This window comes from Silurus meridionalis, chromosome 14 (genome assembly GCF_014805685.1).
Source record: "Silurus meridionalis isolate SWU-2019-XX chromosome 14, ASM1480568v1, whole genome shotgun sequence".
NCBI lineage: Eukaryota > Metazoa > Chordata > Actinopteri > Siluriformes > Siluridae > Silurus > Silurus meridionalis.
Window position 1 is genome coordinate 12,726,268 of NC_060897.1, and position 12,523 is coordinate 12,738,790.

The 12,523-nt window shown below is 40.2% G+C and overlaps 1 protein-coding gene across 1 annotated transcript in view; it reads left to right on the top strand.

The window, feature by feature from the left end:
- The window catches only part of smurf2 (SMAD specific E3 ubiquitin protein ligase 2), a 37,583-nt gene that overhangs the window by 18,596 nt on the left and 6,464 nt on the right, over positions 1 to 12,523 (top strand). Inside the window, exons 4-11 of the mRNA XM_046865825.1 lie at positions 3,207 to 3,340; positions 4,979 to 5,044; positions 6,142 to 6,226; positions 6,379 to 6,462; positions 7,630 to 7,832; positions 8,966 to 9,050; positions 9,664 to 9,822; positions 10,277 to 10,321. Of these exons, the coding sequence (XP_046721781.1) occupies positions 3,207 to 3,340; positions 4,979 to 5,044; positions 6,142 to 6,226; positions 6,379 to 6,462; positions 7,630 to 7,832; positions 8,966 to 9,050; positions 9,664 to 9,822; positions 10,277 to 10,321 (861 nt within the window). The remainder of the gene's footprint in view (positions 1 to 3,206; positions 3,341 to 4,978; positions 5,045 to 6,141; positions 6,227 to 6,378; positions 6,463 to 7,629; positions 7,833 to 8,965; positions 9,051 to 9,663; positions 9,823 to 10,276; positions 10,322 to 12,523) is intronic.

Below are 12,523 nucleotides of genomic sequence, written 5' to 3' on the forward strand. Positions count from 1 at the left end.
CCCTGAATATACAATTCATTTCAAGTTAATCATAGCCACAGCAAAAATCATATACAGAAGTATCAAGTTTAATCAATGCAAAAAAGTGCATTTATTGTAGTGTTAACAACTTTGGCAGTTTCTTTTTTAGATTTTGGTTTGTTTTTCTCTTATTTGTCTTCTGCTGTTGTTATGTCCATGTCGTGCTTGTCTGCCTTTTATTCTCCCCTTTTTATCATTATTTGATTATTTCTTTCATTGTTTGGGTTAATGCACCACCGCCCTTTTTGTATGTTCCTAGGTATGTGTGACTCAACTGTATTTACCCATTAACATTCATTCATACACTATACTAACATTTATTAGGGCCTCCCTTTGCTTTTAAAATAAGCATCACTTCTTTTTATGTTCTATAAGATTTTCTTTTGAGATTTTGACATTATTGCAGATTCCGCCAGGTGCACTTTCATGCCACGAATCTTCTGTTCTACCACGTCCTAATGGTGTACTGTTGGATTTGGATCCAGTGACTGGAAACTCAAACCACTGAACTTACTGTCATGTTCTTGAAACCAGTTTAAGGCCAAATGTGCTTTGTGGCATGGTGCATTTTCATGTGGTGATTAGAAGTTTGAAGTTAGATTGCGATCACGAAGTGATCGACATGATCAGCAACAATATGTTGTGGCATTCAGTTGATTGATTGGTTTGAACATTCTGCACATCATTACACCAACTCCACCAGCCTTGGCTGTTGACACAAGGCAGGATGGGTCCATGGATTCATGCTTTTACCACCACATTCTGATTCTATCATCTGTGTACCTCAGCAGAAAATGAGTCCAGGGTGCATTTTGTAGTTTTAAGCTGGTCAGGTTTGCCGAGGTGTACCAATTGCTTCAGCTTTCTGTTCTTGGCTGACAGAAGAAGAACCCCACGTGGGCTACATATGCTGTTGTAACCCATCTGTTTCGTGGTTAAATGTGTTTATTCTTTGCTGTTTCTCTGCTCACCACAATTGTAAACTGTATTTATCCGAGTTACTCTCAGCTCAAACAAGTTTGACCATTATCTGTTGACCCTTTGCCTTTGACAAAGCGTTTCTGTTCTGTTGCTCGGTTCTCAATAAACTGTGGACAGAATGGTGTGCGTAAAAAACCCAAAAGATCAGCAGGTATAGACATACTCAAACCAGCTCGTCTGCCACCAACAACCATGCCATAGTCAAAATAACTTAGTTGTCATGTTTCCTATTATTTTGGTGGTTGATGTAAACATTACACAAAGCTGATGGCCCGCATCTGTATAAGTTTATACCCTGCACTGGTGCCACTTTATTGGGTCACTCGATAAATGCTAGAATGGATGTGTAAAGGTGTTCCCTACAAAACAAGTGTTTACTGTAGTGTAGGTAGGAGATATGGTGATTTAGGCCACCCCTGGCATGTGTTGAACAAGTTAACAGCAGTGAGCAGAGGTCATGCTACTTTATATATTTCCTAGACTTTCAAAAGAAGCTTAAAAGTTACTAACTGTGTCACCATAAGCACATTCAGCACTCACACACACCACTCTGTCTGCTGATGGTGGGATGAGGTTTCAAATAAAAATAGTAACTTTCCGCCACTCGGTGTCACTTTTCCCAGAGTCCTAATTGAGAGTGTATGCGAAGGAAAGAACGAAGGAGAAATTTTCCAGCAATTTCTCAATGTGGCCCAAAACGCAGGAGGAAGCCCACGTCTCCGTTTGTTTGGTTGCTATGGTATGGGGGACAGAACACCCCATCAGAGGAATGTGTCGCTGCCGAGAGTGTAAAACATGGCTGACACTAACAGTCTGAGAAAACTTGTGCTTAAGTTTATTCTAAAGCGGGTAAAACAATCAGTTAAGTACAAACTAGATGATCAAGCTAGATGAAAAGAGTGGTTTCATATCGATAGAAAAGCACAGTTTGCAATGTCTGTGGATTCTAATGAGTCATGTCGGTGTGGATTGAGTGCTCATGTAGATACCGGGTGGAAATGAATGCTGGCACAATTCTGCTGGTCAGCGCTTCTATATTTACTCTGCAGAGTGAGAATATAACGTCAGATGCAGAGCGAAGCTGGACGCAGGTCGATGGGCGCTATGCTCATTTTTGACTAACTGAGTTTCTTCATTAATGTCTGTATTCTCTTCCTCAGTGTCTCTTTTGCTCTGTAACTGGGGGAAGCAGGTGGACTCTGGGTTCCCGGGGTGCAGCTGGCCCTCTCATTGAGAATCTTTGGCTCAGTAAAAGTCATGCAGTTCATGCCAAACACTCGCAGGCTTCTCTCTCTAGCCTCAGTGCACCAACCGATTCTCAGCTCAGCTCTCACTGCCTAACACCTGCTCACTTCAGCTGAACTCAGATCAGCATGTAAAGAACTCCATACTGTCTGCTTACTGTAAACACCTGCTTGTGATGACCTATTCCTTTCAGGGCCTTTCTTTAGCTTGACGATTCATTTTGTGAACCGTTAAGACTCTCCGAAATTTGTGTTGGTAGAACTACTTTTTGGGTTTATCTGAAAACATATCTTGTGCTAATTCAATACGATTCTTTTGACTCATGGGCAGTAAAATGACCATTCAGGCAGCTTATCAGTGCTTTTTACATGTCGGTCAGGTTTTTGGCCTGGACTCTGTTCATGGTTCTTTTACAAGCTGTTGTAATGTCTGGAAATAAGCATAGTTTGGCATAGACAAGCATTCCACATAATTTGGATCACCCCTGAGCTCAGACCTTTATTAAATCCTCTGGTGCTGGAAAAGTGATAAATGTTTGTTTCTAGAGAAGCAGCATTTTGTTTGGGCTTTCTTCCCCCCTTCTCTGGTCTGCCTGACTTTGTCTGAACGTCTAGCCATGCTATCCATTTCCCTTTAGTTTATCCTCCTTTCATCCCCCTGCCGGTCTCCCTTTCACGCTCCCTTGCCTAACAGAGGATTCTTTCACCTTGGCAGCCTCTTATAGACCTTTGACATTTCAGACATGTTTGGAAAGCTTGCAGACGAGGTCTTGTGAGCTTCGTCTGTCTAGTTAAACAGAATATCTGTGGTTTAATAACTATCCGGAAGTGCATAGTGCGAGTGTAATACAAAAAGAGATCTATGCCTTTGCTCAATAAATACTGCAGTAATACTTGGTTGACTAAGAGAATACGTCGCTTAGCGAATCTGATTTTGTGCCATGTTGTCTTTTTGCACAGATACATCGGGAAGTTGGACTCCATCACTATTAGCGTGTGGAACCATAAGAAAATTCACAAAAAGCAGGGCGCTGGCTTTCTGGGCTGTGTACGGCTCCTCTCCAACTCTATCAACCGTCTCAAAGATACAGGCTGTAAGTATGTGTGTGTGTGTGTGTGTGTGTGTGTGTGTTGCTCCTATTACTACTATTACTATTACTACTATTTAGGGGACTAGAACTAGTTTCTGTGTGTATGTATGTATGAGTGCTTGTCTACAAGAACTCAGCACTCAGAAAGGGTTTACTGAAAATAATATGCATGTTGGAGCACAGAAGACTATTATCAATGTCTGGATGTAAATGGCACTGTCTATGCTTGAGTCTGCTTCTGTTCCATCTTAAATTGGAGGCCACATTCTTCTTGCGTCGCAATCCAGACTACCCGAACAGAACTCTTTTTCTGTCCCCATGCCCAGCATGCCCATGCCCAACAACATGGCTGCGGTTGTAGTGTCTCCACGTATTGTTTCCAGTGTGCAAAAGCAGGCAGAATCACACAGTTCAGTCTGGGGAGAATTTGAAAGCAACCAGTTTCCTAGAAAACCCTCAGGCTCATTTCCTGAAGAAGTACAGGAAACCACGGGCCTCTCCCACAGCTGGGAGGGATTCTTCTTTCTGCCCTGCATTTCCTGCCGTCTGTCTGCTTTTCTGTCTTTGTCTGTTTCTCTTTGTTTCTCTCAGTGCCTTTTCTGTCTTTTCTCCCTCTTCTTTTTACATATCTCTGCATCTCTCTCAGACATTTCTTTTAGCTTCATTATTACTTTGAGATATTGTTGTCTCAATGTCCAAGGGGGTATGGTGTGATCTGTCTCAGAAATAGATTCGCGTTTCCTGTAACCTCTTGCTCAGTGGTTTATTTCCTTGCAAGCTATCGAAAGAAATACTGAAGCTAAAGTAGCAGTTTCTTATTTATAGAAGCCTAGTATTGTTTAAGCTGCTGGTTATATCCTAGGACCATAAAACAAGTTACATCCTGTCATCACTTTATTTATGTATTTATTGTATAAAATCTTTTCATAATTGCATGATCCCAGGCATCTTAATTGCTTCATCGAACTGATATGATACGAACTGATATTTTACAAACCATCGTTCAACTTAAAACGTATAAATTGTTGTAAAGTGCGGTTCACGTCTCTTCCAGATAGTACTACTTAGACTTTGTTTTGGCTTTGTTCAAGCTTGCCGATTGTTCTTCTATTTGCAGTCGTACTTCTAACTTGAACCACTTGTTTAGTCATATATCTTGTGTGTGTGTGTGTGTGTGTGTGTGTGTGTGTGTGTGTGTGTGTGTGTGTGTGTGTGTGTGTGTTTGTCCTACTTGTTATTCCTGTCCCTCTCTTCCCGTCCTGCAGCACAGAAACAGAGAGATCTAGCATCTCTTCTTCTAAAGACTACAAAGAATAAAGCAAGCTTTGTGTACAAGCGCGTCCACACACACACTCACACACACAGACACACACATGCCTCCCTAGGCTGTCAGTCTGACCGAGAGTCAAAGGAAATACCACACAGGTATAAGCGCGGATCCTTTCGTTGGCTCAATCCTGTATTGTGAAAAAGCTTCAGGCTTATTAATTAATTTTATATTATTTTTATATTGTCTGCTAAAAGCTGGGCCACAACTGAATGGTGAGCGACCTTTATGTCGTTACTGCTACAGTAATAATAACACTAACTGTGATTTTCTCCTTCTCTCGCCGTCTCTCTGTCCCTCTCCTTGACTCACAGATCAGAGATTGGATCTAAACAAGCTGGGACCCAATGACAGTGATACAGTGAGGGGTCAGATAGTAGGTGTGTACCATTTCTTTCATCTTTTGCTTATCATGACTAATCCAGTGCTCACATTCTTGCCATTTACAGAGTAGCAAATCTAAAAGGTAGCATTCGCTACCTGTGACGCATGATTAGCCATTCGAAAATTTGCTCCTCTTTTCTCCTTTTTGGAAGTGGCCAAATTTGCACAGCATTCCTTCTCTTCCCACTCAAATATGTCTTCCTGTGAGTCAGAGGCTCAGAGCCTCTCTGTAATGACGGTTCACTCAGCACAGTCACTGGATGAGGCAGACACCTGAGTCGACTGACTAACAGGTTGAAGCAAATCAGATTATAGAAATTCTATACATTCTGTTTGCGTGTTGTAATCCTACTTTTTCATTTACCAATACACCTTAATAGATAATGTTCTTACATGTAAAAGTTCCAAAGCATGTTTTGCATATTGTGTGTTGCATGTGGAAATATTTGTATCATTATCATTAATTGCATAAACAAGGGCCTTTCATGTGTGTATGTTTTTGGGGGGGATTTTTTTGTGTATAGACAAACAAGAATTATACTGGTCAGTAGTTTGCCTATGTCTCCCAAAGATATGGATATTTTCCTAAACAAGTCAAAGTTGATCTGAACCATGATCTGTAAGAAAAACAGCAACAAGTTTGCTGAGAAATCATTAGAAAATTAAACGGTTTGCATGGCCCAGAGGGCAGTCGAAACACCCAACTTGGTTCGGTGCCCAGCTTCACGTGCGAACCTTTCATCGTCGCACAAAACGGTTTCGTTTTCTTGTGGCGCATCAAATCCTCTCCATTATTCTGATTTTGGTAGCGCTCTTTAATTACAGTAGTAAAGCCTATTTGTAATAAAGTCTCTAAGAGTAGCCCTATTCTTGATATGTTGCCCTCGTTTGTGCCCCTCAGCTGACAGTCCCAGATTGTATGGAAAAAAAAAAAGATCGTAAGGCATAAAGAGCCAGCCAGACTTTCATGTGGCGTTTCTTATTCGCCCGCAGACTAAAATGTAAAGCTAAATTGTTGCCTTTATTCCTGTAAAACATTCCAGAGAGTATTTTAAATTCTATATGTGGCATTTTCCCGTCTGTGTACATGCAGTGAGTCTTCAATCTCGAGACAGGATTGGCACTGGTGGGCCTGTGGTGGACTGCAGCCGACTTTTTGACAATGATCTACCTGATGGGTAAGTAAATGTAGCTTCCTCACCTTATGCCATTGCTGTGTTTTGCTGTGCTTATAGTGCCATGCTTTTAATAAGTTGCATGGTTAATTGTGTGTCTGTGTGTGTGTGTGTGTGTGTGTGTGTGTGTGTGTGTGTGTGTGTGTGGGGCACAGCTGGGAGGAAAGGAGAACAGCATCTGGTCGAATTCAGTACCTGAACCATATCACACGCAGCACGCAGTGGGAGAGACCAACCAGGTGAGTGACTGGACATGAGCCTATATTTGGGAAGTGTGTTAATGTGGCACCACCTCCTTCTCTAATAACTTAATCAATAATGCCATAATAATGCTATTTTAATTAATAGCACCACAGGTTTTCATGGTTTTGAAATGCAGGGTTAGAAAATGCATTGAAAGCATCTTGTCCCACTGATCACATAATTTGCTTTATTAAAACTAGGTTTACTGCAGACTTCTTGTTAAGTCATAATTTCTAGTGCTGTCTTAGATCTTTCACTCTTGTCAGATATATGAACATTGGTGTGTAATAGTAAATATGAAACTCGTTTGAGAGTCGGCTCCGCCACTGCGGTAGTAATTCCTGCCACATAAATCTTATGAAGCTGGTTATCAGTATTGTAACTGCAAATTTTCATATATATTAATGATTCTTTACAGATGTCGCTTTATGCACTATTAATTTTGGTTGGGTTTTTAAGCTTCCTTCAGTTTACTATTATTTAGGAAGTCAACTCGTAAAAATATTAGGCAGCCTGCCTACAAATCAGTTTTACACACAAACTATGCCTTGTCACATGTTCAGTGTGTGGGTCAGGTGCTTCTAAAAGAATATTTTCAAAAAAATCAGGCAAAACCTGCAACAGTCTGTTTTTCCTGTAGTGCATTTTCAGGACACAGGTCAGGTCTATCCTTAAAGTGAATTCATGTGCCTTTAACTAGCCCAAGGAAAAAGAATTTGCTTTATGAAAGCCTAAAAGCCAAAATGAGATGTTATTTAGCAAGAGTGGAGACTCGAGATTAAAGCAGTTGAAAAGCAGATTTGATTCAGATTGCCAGTTTTTAAAAATGAACTCATACCCAGCTGGATCACTTCTAAGACCGGTGCGCATTTTGAATACGGCAGTGATGAAAGACTCTAAAGTGATCTTTTGTATACACCAAATATGTCTGGTCTTCAGCACAGTCTGAGCATTTAAACCTTTGAATATAGAGCCTAGACGGAGATGTGTTTAGTGAAGTGATGCATTATATGTGATAGGCGAATTTATGCTTGTTTATTTCATTATTTTTACTATTTTTTGTATTTATTTATTTTTTAATCTAGACATTTACTGACCACAATTTTACCACTAAATGTTTTGACTTATAAGTTTGTCTGTCTTTCTCTCTCTCCTTCTGTCAGGCCGGCGTCAGAATACTCAAGTCCCGGTCGTCCTCTTAGTTGTTTGGTCGATGAAAACACACCCATTATGACACCCAATGGGGCAGCGGTTGCTCAGGCAGGCGAGCTGCGAGTGCAGGAGCGGCGTGTGCGGTCACAGCGGCATCGAAATTACATGAGCCGTACTCACCTGCACACACCACCAGATCTTCCAGAGGGCTACGGTCAGTTCACAAGCCATGCACTAAGACACATGTGATATCAGAGGATTAGTTGTAGAGCTGCAGCTATGGGAATGTTTGAGTAATCGAGTATTCCACCAACTATTCCATCGATTAATCGTCTAATCAGATAAGAAGTACTTTATCTTTATTAAAAAGCAATACTTAACATGCAAGAGAAAATAAGACAGGTCTCTTAAAATGAATGTCATTTGTTTTATTTGTAAACAAAATTAACATAACAAAGGTAAATGCACTGTACTGTGTTTTCTTTATAGTTTGAAATGATCCCAAAAACTTTGGAACCTTCCCCTCGCCGTTTTCTCCCCATTCTTCCATTTTTCATTCTGCAGCGTCTTCTGCGTTTACCTGCTCAGAGTGGTCAAGAGTTTAGCGGGTGGTGCGTCAGTAATAATGGTCCCTGGGGAAACAGTGCTCCATGTCATTAAAATGATTAAACAATTTTTTTTTTTTTTTTATCTCAATGCTTTTTTTTTATTTGAATTATTTGAGTTACTCGAGGAATCGTTTCAGCCACAGTCAGTTGTGCTGATTTGTTGTTCTGATAGAACTTTAGTCAGAGAGAAATGACGTGGCAGGTGTAGTGTACCTACAGATGCAATTTAAAGCAGTATGCTTTGTGTGCTTTCTCTGGATGTCAGCACTGCTAAGAGAGCTGTTGTCTGAAATGTTTGACACTGATTGCTGTCAACACCACTACAGGTTAGACAAGTGTGTGTGCATGTGACAAAATAAGGACATTCTGTGTGTGTGTGTGTATATATACACATGTGTCCAAAGAGACAGAACAGGGTGTGGATTAAGAACATAGATGTAGTTTTGTGTGTAGTGTGTGTGTCCGAATATGAATGTAATCACTACTATGTAACTTATATTATATGTATGTATTAGTATTATTATTACACTTATATTATTATACTGTTATCAGTGGCATCAAATCAAATGGTTTGCTATCACATATGGTTTGCTATCACAGTCCAAAACACTATATTACCAGTGCTGAAGAATATGTAAATGTGAAAACGTGAATTACGTGAGCTTTTTTATTCTCATTCTTTCTCTTGACTAATCGCAATTGACTTATCCTGCATCCTTTCTCCTTGATTGGCCCACAGAGCAGCGGACCACACAGCAGGGCCAGGTGTACTTCCTGCACACTCAGACGGGCGTCAGCACGTGGCATGACCCCAGAGTGCCGAGGTAAAACTTCACAATGATTTAATGCAGTCGTTACCATGTTAAATGCGTCTGATAAACATGCGGCACAATGTTCCTCTTATTCCAAAGATTTTATGCTTTTGCCTTTTGTCTTTCCTGACTTCTGTGGGTTTGGGTAAAGAGGAGACTAGAAAGATGTAGAATGTTCCAGTAATGCCTTGAAAATTGCAAACTCTAATTTAGCTTTAAAAGCTCATTCACAAGATGAAGCCGTCAGTACCGGATTTTGGAGAGACTCGTGGACCATGTTCACTTAATACAGTATTACCATCTGCTGTGAGGACATTCAACATTATTGGTGGGATAGAGGGATAATGCGAGCAATAGAAAGGGAGAAAGTGGTGGGTTGATATGGGGTGGGGGTGGTCGTGGGTCAATAGAGACATAATGCATCCCAAAACTATGGGATTGGACATTGACATCTTCGGGCCTTTTGTCCAAGTGTCTGTATGTCCTTAGTGGTGGTCTGATGTATGTTCGCTGTTTGTGCTAAGAATCACTTGCTGTGATTATTTTATATTCATTTTCTTTCTCTTTCTCTTTCTCTCTCTTTCTCTCTCTCTCTCTCTCTCTCTCTCTCTCTCTCTCTCTCTAGGGATCTTAGTAATGTGAATTGTGAGGAGCTGGGTCCACTGCCTCCAGGTTGGGAGATTCGGAACACAGCTACGGGCCGTGTTTACTTTGTTGACCACAACAACAGAACGACACAATTTACGGACCCACGGCTCTCTGCCAACCTTCACCTTGTCCTCAAGTGAGAGTTGTTCATGTCCTGACAATTTTGACAGTAGTTCTGACTTTAAAATATTAAATATATTTGAAACTTTTACAGTTTCTATAGTTATTAATTCACAGAGGCTTAATTTAAGTGTAATAATCAACACATTCACAAACAAACTAAATGAAAAATAGTACACATTGCTTTAAAAAAATAAAGAAATTGCAACCATTGGCAAACTGCTGTGGATGTTTAAGAATTTAACATTATAGGCAGAGCTGTCATTTGAAAAAAATAACTTCAGGGTGGCAAAGCAGCATATAACAATACACTTGATTGTGTCTTATTTCTTAATTAATACATGGTGAAGACGTTCCACTCGACTCCAAAGATATACAAATTAATTTGCAGTGTGTTTGGACTTAAATCAAAAAGATTTGTGGCACATCTGGATTAGATATTTATCTTGCACATTTATTTGCTCTTTCAGTCCCAGTCCTAATGGTTCACGAAGCGCTGGTGAGACTCCAAACAGGTATGACCGTCTTCCTCAATCATTTGTTTGTTTAAAAATACCCTATACATACCCATGTCAGTATTTAGCACGTAAAATAAAATAAAACAAGGGTGGTTATAAACAGCTATTATGCACAGATGTGAAAAGCATTGGTCATTAAGCTTTGCACAGTATTTTCTTTCTGTCTAAAAGCTCCTCTCCTGCAATCTCTGTGTGCTTAAATTACGTGTGTGTGTGTGTGTGTGTGTGTGTGTGTGTGTGTGTGTGTGTGTGTGTAAATGCGTGTCCGAAGAATGCAGTGATGAAGAGATCAGGTTTCCCTTTTCCTGTTCTGACAGATCAAAGACCCCCCCACCCCCTCCTCCCAGTTAAGAAAGAATGTTGTAATGTCTTAATACGATGCCACACACTCTACTCTAGTTTTTGCATGTTTGAAAACGACAGAAAAACATGTATGATTAGTAACGTACCTGGTTAATTGACGTGTTAACTTTCAGCTTTACAGATTATAGTTATCATTAGCAGCATTTAGGATGTACTACATGGAGAGCAGCTATGTTATAACACATAAAATCATTTCTCTGAGCATGTCTCCTGAGCAGATAGAAAGGATTTCACTGCATGGTTGCAGAACTGTCCAGACAAACTCCATTTTGTTATCTGAGGTATGAGCGCGAAAGTCATGAGACGTTTCCATTTGAGTCCCTGACCATACTCGCTATCTAAAAGCTCTCCAGCTGGACATTCCTAGTGACGGACACACTCTGGTAAAAACATTAGAGGAATCTTGCTCAGTGGGTGCACATCTCCCTCGCAAAAGCACTTGTATAAACACGTTTTATTTTTATTTTTTTTCTAGAGGACAATGCTGTAGTGCAAAGTACAAGAAAGATTCTATATTTTGTTGTTTATTTCATTGCCCTGATTTAGGAATTATTATATTTAAGATTCATTACCATATTTAAGAATGCACGCTGAATTTGGTTAGCACTCTTTATCCAGGGTACAAAGAGTACAAGCGGGGATATGAGGATAAAACTGGAAATAGCGTAGACTATTGATTGTTCCAGTGCAGTCCGAACAGAATCAGTATGAATCATGACTCAGGTTTCTAACAGACCATATGGCACGGCAGTCTTCACTAATAGTATCTGATAACATTTTCATTGATTAGAGTGGAGAAAACGAACCGGAAAAAATTAGCCCCGCTGCATCCACATAGACGTTAGACCTTGAAGCTCCTTCGTTGTTGCCACTGTTGTGGGAGTTTATAGTTTATAAGGTGATGTTTTTTTTTTTTAATAAGTCTCTACAACAATACAGATTTGCATTAGTAACATGTTCTGGAATAAAAAGGATTAGCTGTGCTCCTTTCTGACTTTCTGAATCTGATTCGGTACACACATTTAATGAAATGCGTCAATATCCCTCTCTTGACAAGATTACATTTACATAGGGTATTTGGGGTAATTTCCTATTTTACAGAACCCACTCAGTAATTTTCCTCTGGAAAGGCCATTTCAGTGATTTTCTCCAAACGCCACTGAAAAAATTACAGGCCGAATCAGGCAGTTTTTAGCCAATTCAGTGATCATCTGATAAATGTAGTCCCCTCTGGATTAAAGGTCGCACACATCTTCAACACCAACCCCAGATATTTAACACTTTCCAAATCACAAAATAAAACCTAGATGCTTTAGAAGAGGCACCCATTTATATGCTTAGTCTGAACAGTAAAACCACGTCATTTAAGGAACTCACCACCAGGGTGCACACCTCCAGGTAAGTAGAAAATACTATCCTCTGAGACACAATGAATCCAATCCAAATAGGGCTAATGTGACCCATGTGTCCTCAACTTGTATATGACTTCATTGAAGGCACTCTCCTAATGTATAGTGATGAGTTGTTTACGATGTCTCGTGAGACAAGAATGCACTAAACACACAATATATAGAATGAGTTATGAGCTGGTTATTAACTGCTAAGTGGAATTGATCTTCTGCCCCTGAAGTAATTTAGGCATCTTTGTAGCAGAGGCCCCAGGTTCCTCTGATTTCACCCTTCTGTTCATTGGGGCATTATTCATCTCTTTTTCTCAGCCTTCCTCTAACTTTGATTCCCTCGTGTCCTTATACAATAGCATTTCCTGTTTCCCTCAGTCCCTCTGCCTAAGCTCGTCCTTCCATGTGCTACTTCTTCTTTGCTATTTCCCCATTT